Source organism: Octopus bimaculoides, chromosome 3 (assembly GCF_046866305.1).
Source record: "Octopus bimaculoides isolate indiv1 chromosome 3, ASM4686630v1, whole genome shotgun sequence".
Classification (NCBI taxonomy): Eukaryota; Metazoa; Mollusca; class Cephalopoda; order Octopoda; family Octopodidae; genus Octopus; species Octopus bimaculoides.
The window spans coordinates 120336268-120346502 of NC_142930.1; the positions used below are offsets into that span (position 1 = coordinate 120336268).

Genomic DNA, 10235 nt, shown 5'->3' on the forward strand with positions numbered 1-10235 from the left:
TGAGAAATGAACTAAAGGAAATATGGAAGAAAAAGAATAGAATGTAAGCCACAAAAATTGGAATAAGATGAGGAGCAGAAGAATGCCGAAGGAATGTTAATAGTGCTATGTACGTAATGCGAAAAGCTTAAATATTAGCTTAAATAAGCCAAAAATGGTACCGATTTTAAAAAGAGACGGATGAGTGTTTAGATAGATAGCTAGATAACTTTCTTTTATTAGCCACACAAGGCTGCACACAGAGGGGACAAATACAACTGTAGATCTTTTCTTTCAAAAAAAAAAAAAGAAATCCGATCAAAAGGGGTCGGTAGGGGAAAAAAAGGGTATCGTATATCACAGAAAATGTCAATAGTGTAAAATGGGGTAACATTAGGTTTATCCATAGATAGATAGATAGATAGATAGATAGATAGATAGATGGATGGATGGATGGAGGGATGGAATATTTTTATGAAATTGAACTGAGGAAAACGATCTGAACGGATGCCTTATTTCGTTTTGCTTCTTGCTCTATTTCTGTATTCATACATTTACAGTTGGCCGACATCATTAGAAAACACTAACTGTAAACGAAAATCTCAAAACCACTTACCCATTCACAATTTCTTATTTTTAAGAGGCTTAAATCTGTCTTCCTAAGCCTACTTATCTATAAATAGCTTGATTCTGGAGTAATTGTATTGCTACCTGTTAAAATCTTAAAAATATATATATATATATATAATTGCACTCATTGCAAGTGTGTTATTAGTAGATTCATTATATTAATAATTTGAGATAGTTTGAGGTTGTATAATTTGAGACAGACCAGACAGAAATAATTTTCAACACACGTATGTTTTACTTTTCCAGTTAGTGCAATAACCATCACGCCAGAATTCTTTCCAAGGAAAGAAATGTCCGGCCATTATTAATCTAATCTTGTAAAAGCGGCGAGCTGGCAGAATCGTTAGCACCCCGGGCAAAATGCTTAGCAGTATTTCATCTACCGTTACGTTCAGAGTTCAAATTCTACCGAGGTCGACTTTGCCTTTCATCCTTTCGGGATCGATTAAATAAGTACCAGTTACGGACAAGGGTCGACCTAATCGACTTAATCCCTTTGTTTGTGCTTGTTTGTCCCTTCTGTTTAGCCCCTTGTGGGCAATAACTATTTCATCTGCCGTTACGTTCAGAGTGCGAATTCCGCAGAGGTCGACTTTGACTTTCATCCTTTTGGAATCGATAAAATTAGTAGCAGTTACGCACTGGGGTCGATTTGATCAACTTAATGCCTTCCCCAAAATTTGAGGCCTTGTGCTTCCATAAAAAAATGAATTCGTCCCTTTTTAAGTTCTGTTGTATTTCATCCTTTCAGGGTTGATGGAACATGTACTAAGTTATCATTAGGGTTAATATAATCAACTAGCTCCCCAAAATTTCAGGCCGTAAATTTTAAAACGAGTAAATTATTTGACGCCATTAATTCCCCTAGCAGAGGGGCCCTAGGGTTTATTGATCACCACCACCACCAACCGGCGGAAAGAAAATAAAAATTAACCTCGGTGAAATTTGAAGTTAGAACGAAAAGACGTATTCCCTACACCCTAATGAATCTGGGGATTCACTCTCCCCACTTCTATTTCTGTTCACATTAGTAGTGATACCTGTGGAGGCGCAATGGCCCAGTGGTTATGTCAGCGGACTCGCAGTCGTAGGAGCGAGGTTTCGATTCCCAGATCGGGTATTGTGAGTGTTTATTGAAAATACTGAAACGTATTTTATTCGATGCTCCTTCTATTCGGTCGCCCACTATAACTATATCGATTTATAAAAACCGTAATATACATTCCAATAAATGGAAAGGAGCAAGATGAAGATGGTTTGATTATATTCAGTGTTAAGTTCGTCACACTTGGGAATTCAGTAGGAATGTGTAATGATGGTTGCTTCTGATAGGACTTTACGGAGAAGGGACACTTACGAAACTCCCAGTAATGGAGGTTAGGGAGTAGAGACAATATACAGAGTGATGGAGGAACGTCCGACGAACGGACGGAGGGGCTAACAGAAAGACGGACGTAAGGGAAAGCGGGATGATGGACAGAAGGACAGGAGAAGGACGGACAGAAAGATAGATGGATGGAGGAATGGCTGGCTGGGTGGATGGATGGATGGATCGATCGACGGACGGATGGACGGACGGATAGGATATAGTCCAATAAATTGGTCATTCTATCTGACTGGTGCTTAATTTTATCGACCCTGAAAGAACGAAAGGCGAAAATAATATATGATATACTCTTTGGAGAATATGAATTCAGAACAAAACATAGGCGCAGGAGTGGCTGTGTGGTAAGTAGCTAGCTTCCGGTCTTGCGCATTAGCTGCTTCCAGTTGAACCAAAGTGGATACTGTGTTTAATGCTGTCCAAAATTGAAAATGTGTGAAGTCGACCGAAGTAGGTGGAATTGTTTTTTGAGCTGTGTGTAATTTATTGTGTTTCAATTTTTTTTCAGTAAATTTCGTATAGCTCTGGGGCAGTTCCGTTTGCTTTCGGCGGCTTTAAGTTGTTGCTCATTTAGTGAGCAAATTGTGTTTCGTGAAAACATTTTGTGTCTCACCTTGCGAGAATTGTTGTTTTTGTGGGCGTATCTCGCCTCCTCAAAACTTGTGAAAATTCTGCTGCTGTGACCCTGGATTACCTTTATTGGAATACCTTTATTGGAATACCTGTGAGTATTGCTGGTGGCCGGAATTGTGTTGCTGTGACTTAAACTGTCTTCCTTCTTTCGTTTTCTCTGCTCTGTCTTTCTGTTCTTTTGTATTTGGTTTGTTTTTTTGTGAACTTTTTTATTAACTTGTTTGTGAACTATTTTCTGAACTTTTTTGTTGAGCATGGCAAAAAAGGGCAACACTGTCTTGGAGTGGGAACTGTGCCCACCCAAGCAGTGGTTGAAAGAAATGGAGGGAAGAAAAGTGACGCTCCGAACCTACTCAAAGGTGTAGGATAGCGTCACTGTCTTTCCTCAAACTGTTATTGGAAATGAACTTATGAATGTGAATGCCAACTTTAAATATATTTCAAGGAGAGTCAAATATGCAACCGTGTGGTTGCTTTTTGACTCCCGGAGTGAAGCACGCAAATTTGCGAGTGGGCCCATTGAGGGCAAAGAAATTTTGTTTCTGCCCACATATTGTAGACAAAAAATAACGAGGGCTTGGGTGTGCGGGTTGCCGCCTGGAATAAAGCCCGAGTGGATAGAGGATTCTTTCCGCCGGGGTCTGGGCTGCACCGGAACCAAGCTCCTCAATGTAGAAATTTTGCCAGGAATTGACTGGGAGGGGTCAAAGTCGGTGTTGACCCTTTGGTCCCAGTCGATTGCGAGTCTGGTGTATCCAGACTTTTTAAGAACGTCTCAGGCAAGGTATCCAGTGATTTTGGAAGGACGCCCTCCTCAATGTCACAAGTGCCTTGAATCCGGCCATTAAAAAAAGAACTGTCCCAAGGGCCGAGGTAAGGCCCCGGAGCAGAGGAAAAAAGAGAATGTGCCCTCCACCCCACCATTGGAGGGGGAGACGAAGGAAGTTGTGGAGGCGGTGGCCTCCACGAATAGAAAGAGGAAGGTGAGCAACGGGGGTTGCTCACCAGGAGAAATAGAGGTTGCGGGAAAGGCGGAGGACACCTCAGGTGTGCCGAAAGATGCCCCGACCCCCGCAACCGGTAAAAGGAAAAAAAAAAGAAAAGGAGAAACGGGAGACAGTCGGCGGACGTACCACCGACCGAACCCATTGCCCCTCCGTTGGGAAGTGTGCCACCGGATCGGGAGGCTCTGTCAGTGGGATTTGTGCCACTGACAAAGCAGGTTGCGGCCCCTCCTGGTGATGAGGAAACGGAGTATATCTTCTGTTACCTCAAGGGAGGGCCCGTTGAAAAGTGTCTGGATGATCTATTTGACCGTGAGCGTTACGACTCGGTATTAATAGACCACCCACGTTGGCCTCCGCAGGTGGCTGCGGAGGTCTTAAATCATAGTGAAGTCATGGAGGTCGAAAAGACCTGTCAAAAAGAGGATTTTATTTATGCTCTTCCGGGATTGCCACTGCGAGATCTCCTGATGGCGACGAGACACTTGCTTGGAGGCCCGGATGAGGAAGATTAGATCTTTAAAAAGAACTTTTATTGAACTTTATTGAACTGCCATTGAATTTTTGACTTTTATTGGATTTGTATTGAACAATGTTTTCGAGATGTTATCGATCGGCGGGCGTCGGTGCCTCTCATTTTTATTCACCTTTTGTTATCATCCTCATCACATTTATGTCTTTGTCCAGCCCGCAGCTACCACTCTATATACAGCCCTTGTGGTTAATTCAATGAAATAAAGTAGCTTGCTTCTCAAGCACATGTTCCGGGTTCAGTCCCACTGCGTGGCACCTTGGGCTTGTTTTCTACTATAGCCTCGGGCCGACCAAAGCCTTGTGAGGGGATTTGATAGACGGAAACTGAAAGAAGCCCATCGTATATATGTATATGTATGTGTATGTGTGTTTGTGTGTCTCTGTTTGTCCCTCCCCAAACATCGCTTGACAACCAATGCTGGTGTGTCTACGTCCACGTAACTTAGCGGTTCGGCAAAAGAGTTCGATACAATAAGTACTCGGCTTACACAGAATAAGTCCTATGGTCGATCTGCATGACTAAAGGCGGTGCTCCTGCATGGCCACAGTCAAATGACTGAAACGAGTAAAAGAGTAAACTTCACAGTATATGCTTCTACCAAACTATTGATTCGGAAAGCCGATCATCATCCCTACCGTCTTCAACATGAAAATACACGAAGATTTATACGGTTAGATTTTAGCTGGAAATATAAAACAGAAAGCAGCAGCCTGCTTACATACATTTGTGCTGACCTGGTATATGTATGGTAACATTGTATTGGCGGTCACGAAGTATGTAAAGTAAGCTTCTCGATATTTCAAGGAAAGGTAGTAACACATTGTTTCGCTTACTACGTTAACATATTAAAGACGCTAAACTAATTCTTTCGTACGCGTTTCAATTACCGATTCGTCATTTCCTTAATTGCTTTGCTGATCGAAATTAAAATGTGTCTCTTTAGAAGTGAAGTTAATAGCAATTGGTTTTAATGACAACATTACTCTATATAGAGATTTTAAACACAGACGACGAAGATTGAGTAAAGTTAGCCGAAAACGACGCAAAACTTTCGTCACAATCGTGATGGTGAATGGCGAGAGGGAGGAAGATGGCGACGCGATGACAATTCTGATGGTATTAATGGTGATAAGGAGGAAGAGGAGGAAGAAGGGGAGGAGGAAGAGAGGGAGGAGGAAGAGGAGGAAGAAGAGGAGGAGGAAGAGAGGGAGGAGGAAGGGGAGGAGGAAGAAGAGGAGGGGGGAAAAGAGGAGGAGGAAGAAGAGGAAGAGGAGGAAGAAGAGGAGGAAGAGGAGGAAGAAGAGGAAGAGGAGGAGGAAGAAGAGGAAGAGGAGGAAGAAGAGGAGGAGAAGGTTGATGGTGATGACGACGACGGCGATGATAGGGATGAGGATGATGAGAAGGAGGGGGATGAATATAATGATTATGGTGACGATGATGTTAGTGATGATGATAATGATGAGGATGAGGGTGACAACAACCATGACGACGTTGATGACGATGATAATGATGATGATGATGTTGGAGGAGGAGGAGGAGGAGGAGGAACATGTTGATGATCGTGTTGATGATGATGATGATAGTGATAGTGATGATGATGGTGATGATGATGGTGGTGGTGAGGAGGAGGAGGAGGAGGAGAGCGAAGACCACGGCGGCAACGACGTCGAAGATAATAACGAGGACGTAACGACGTCGTTGTCGTTATCATCACCGCCGCTACGGAAGCCATCATTAGCATATACTCCACTGAATTACTCAACCCTGTTTGTAAGTCTTCATGTACTTTCCTCTTCGCTACCTCCCTTAACACAATTAACAGAATAATCAACCCTCCATTCTCTTCTGATCAACCCTTCTGCGTCGCCGTAATCGCAATCGTATTTATCACGCGTATCATCGCTGCCACCTGCTCACCTTTTCCACCACCACCTTCTTCTGCCTTTCCATTTTTTTTTCTCCTCTATACTTTTAAAGTCAACGTGGTAAGTCGCTTGCTTACCAACCACATGGTTTCGGGTTAATTACCACTGCGTGGCACCTTGGGGAAGTGTCTTCTACTATAGCCTCGGGCCGACCAAAGCCTTGTGAGTGGATTTGGTAGACTAAAACTGATAGAAGCCCGTCATATATATGTGTGTGTGTGTGTGTGTGTGTGTGTGTGTACTCTTACTGTTTTACTCTTTTACTTGTTTCAGTCATTTGATTGCGGCCATGCTGGAGTACCACCTTTATAGTCGAGCAAATCGACCCCAGAGCTTATTTTTTTAAACCCAGTACTTATTCTATCGATTTCATTTGCCGAACCGCTAAGTTTCGGGGACGTAAACACATCAGCATCGGTTGTCATGCGATGCTGGGGGGACAAACAGACACACACACACATACATACATGTATATATGTGTGTGTGTGTGTGTGTGTATAATTATATATATATATATATATATATATATATATATATATATATACGACAAGTTTCTTCCAGTTTCCGTCTACTAAATCCACTCACAAGGCTTTGGTCGGCTCGAGGCCATAGTACAAGAAACTTGCCCAAGATGCCACGCAGTGGGACTGAACCCGGGACCATGTTGTTGTTAAGGAGTCTGAACCACGGACCATGTGGTTACCACACAGACACTCCTGCGCCTAAGTATGTGTCTGTATGTATATGTTTGTGTGTCTATGTTTGTACCCCCTCACCATCGCTTGAGAACCGATGCTGGTTTGTTTACGTTCTCGTAATATAGTGGTCCGGCCGAAGTCACCGATAGAATAAGTACTAGGCTCACAAAGAATAGGTCCTGGGGTAGATTTACTCGACTAAAGTCGGTGCTCCAGCATGGCCGCAATCAAATGACTGAAACACATGAAAGAATAAGCCTAAACTCACCCGAGTTATAATAAGCATTATCGTCATCATCATCATCGTCATCGTAATTACAAGTAACATCGTATTTCCTTTCATCGTTTCCAACATCATCAATTTGCATTACCCCCTCCTCCTCTTTTAAATTCTTCCTTCAATCCCTGACTCACCTCCCCCTCGTCTTCCCCATCCTCCTCTTCCCCCCCTCCTTCTCCGCCTCATCATCATCATCATTGTCATCGCTGTCGTCGTCATTAGGATTAAAGTAACCTTCGTTTCACAGCGTAGGCGGCGAGCTGGCAGAATCGTTAGCACGCTGTGCAAAACGCTTCGCAGCATTTCGTCCGTCTTTAGTTTCTGAGTTCGAATTCTGACGCAGTCGACTTTAACTGCCATTGTTTGTTTTTTTTTTTTTGTTTTTTTTGATAAAATGAAATACCAGTTAATCACTGGACTCGACGTAATGGACTTGCCCAAATTAGTAACCAATATACGACGTTTTTCCTTTACGTTTCTTTCATTCTTCATTACCTCCCGAATTATCATTCTCTCTTTTATACCAGCCACAACTACTACCATCAACACGGTCACTAGGTCTCTTCCGCCTTATGACCATCATCAGCAACAACAACAAACATTATAAATATCTTGAGAATTACCACCGACACCACCACCACCACTACCACCAACTCTACCACCATCAGTGCCTTTATGATCCTCCTTCTTCGATCATCGTCTACGCAGTCATCAACTACATCATCATCATCATTCTTATCATCATCATCATCCTCATCGTGTCAATGTCCTAGTCAATCCTTCACATCACATGAAACGATTCTTCACTATTTTTCTTTTTCTCTTTCTTTTTTCCTTGTTTAAAATTCTTGTTTATTTTTCTTTTTGTGATTTTAATCATTGATTTTGTTTTTTGTTCTTGTTTACTCGTACCTTGTTATTTTTCTCTTTGTTTTTTTTTTTTGTTTTTTTTCATCAATTGCCTTTCCAACACTCCTCCGTTAAACGACCCATTCTGTTCGCTGATTGATAAAGGACAATTCTTTATTCATCAGAGCAACTTGCCTTCTTGAATGTCGTGATTACATATCAAGCAAATCTGATCAATCGATCCACAAAGAAACTTTATAATTCTCCAATAAATTGTTGTTTTTGCGATGGTAATGATGGTGATGGTGATGGTGGTGCCAGTAGGAAAGGTGATGATGGTTCTCATGATGTTGGTGAAGTGGCGATTGTAGTGGTGGTGGTGGCGGCGGTGGCGGCGGTGACGGTGATGGTGGTGGTGGCGGCGGTGGTGACGGTGATGGTGGCGGAGGCGGAGGCGGAGGCGGCGGTAGAGGCAGCGGTGGTGGTGGCGGTGGCGACGGTAGAGGCAGCGGTGGCGGTGGCGGTGGTAGTGGTGGCAGCGGCGGGAAGAAAATAGAAAAAGGTTTAGTGGCTAGCGATCTATCATGGCGAATGCCGAGAGAGGGGTCATACAGGAGAGCTAGGAAGAAAGGAAGATGATAAAGTAGTGATCCCAAAAGGAAGGTGCGCGTGCGTATATATGTGAGAGCGTGTATGTACGTGCGGAAGGGGGCTGGCGACCTTCAGGTATGCGTGTGTGCATACGTAAATGTGTGGATGATGGTGTAGGTGCTGAGAAGCGGTCAGTGCTATAGTGTATGCGGGGTGGTGTGATGTGATGTGGTGTGGTATGGTGGTGTGTGGTGTGGTGTGCTGTGGTGGTGTGGTGTGATGGTGTTGGGGTGTGAGGAGGCGAGAGTGGGAGAAGCAAGGGTGGGTCTAAGGGATGGGGTGGGGTAGGATGGGATGTATAAGGATGGTGGGGTTGGAATGTGTAGGGTGTAAGTAGGGACTGAGATGAAGGGAGGGTGTAGAAGTCAGAAGGTGGGTAGGAGTGAAGAGACGATGTAGGTGCCGGAGCAAGAGAGGAGAGGTGGGTGGTGGAAGTAGGTGTGAGAGGAAGAGAGGAGAGAGGAGGAGGGTTAGATGAAAAGGTGAGGAGAGTTGAGCGCATGTGACGCAAAGGAGCGAAGAGGGAAGATTAATACCTGCTCACGGTAAAGACGGGGGTCCGGATAGCTTCTATGCAATGACAATCCGAACACGGACAGGTGCTGTATATAGTGACTGGTAGAGCGGAAATGGCACGATACCGGGGTGTCGTTGCCGAGTCTGATGTCTCGGAGGAGTTCCGCGAACCGCTCAGCCTGAAAGAGGGAAAGAGAAACATAAATAGTTAGAACTAATGAGAGATAGATATGTATATGGAGAAAAAACAAAAGAAATAGTTGGATAAAACCCACTGATGTCATAATATAAAGATTAGTCTGTTTATAATAAAATAAATAATTCAGTAGAAATGCATAAATATACGAAAACAGCACACCGTTGTAAAACATCATCACGTTTTACGTGTTGGATAAAATATTCCAGAGAAAACATAAAGGAAAACGGTTTCTCATTCTTACAAACAAATAAAAAGAACCATAACCAAATGACTATTTCCGTGTTGGTAAAAAGCTAAAATCCGAGATTAACTAATTGCATGCTGTATATAGAAATAGTCGGTTTTAATAAAAACAATATTTTTAGGTCTGTTGTAGACGTAACTTTTTATAAGACATCAACGGTATTCACACCATTTTTTTCTTCTGTATTTAACAAAATCATACATTTGATGTGAATGCGCGTGCTAGTGTACGTTTAGCTCCAACTTTCGTTCTCTTTCTTCCTTTCTTTCTTTTTCCTCTTCTTATTCTCTCGCTTTCTCTCTCTCTCTCTTCTTATGTATTATCCAGCTATCTATGTATAGGGCTAAATTTTATATATATGTATGTAGATGTATGTATATGTTATGTAGTATGTTATGTATTATTTGTATTGTATATGTATTTTATGTATATGTTATATGTATAATGTATATAGATTTATTGTATAATGTATATATAGGGTTATATTGTATATATATACTATATGTATTATATTATAGTATGTATATATATAATAAATAGATATATATAGTATATGTATATATATATACGTATATTTATATATAGGTATGTATAAATATATATATGTATTATATTTTATGTATATATATGTAGATATATATATGTATGTTATTAAATATATATATATAGTATGGTATTTATATATATGTATGTATATTATATATTTGT

General features: G+C 42.0%; 1 protein-coding gene across 3 annotated transcripts in view; it reads right to left on the minus strand.

Annotated features, from left to right (window-relative positions):
- The window catches only part of LOC106869724 (uncharacterized), a 216755-nt gene that overhangs the window by 44914 nt on the left and 161606 nt on the right, over positions 1-10235 (minus strand). For all 3 annotated transcript variants that reach the window (XM_052966168.2, XM_089349507.1, XM_089349508.1), the window contains exon 2: positions 9105-9263. In XM_052966168.2, the coding sequence (XP_052822128.1) occupies positions 9105-9263 (159 nt within the window). The remainder of the gene's footprint in view (positions 1-9104; positions 9264-10235) is intronic.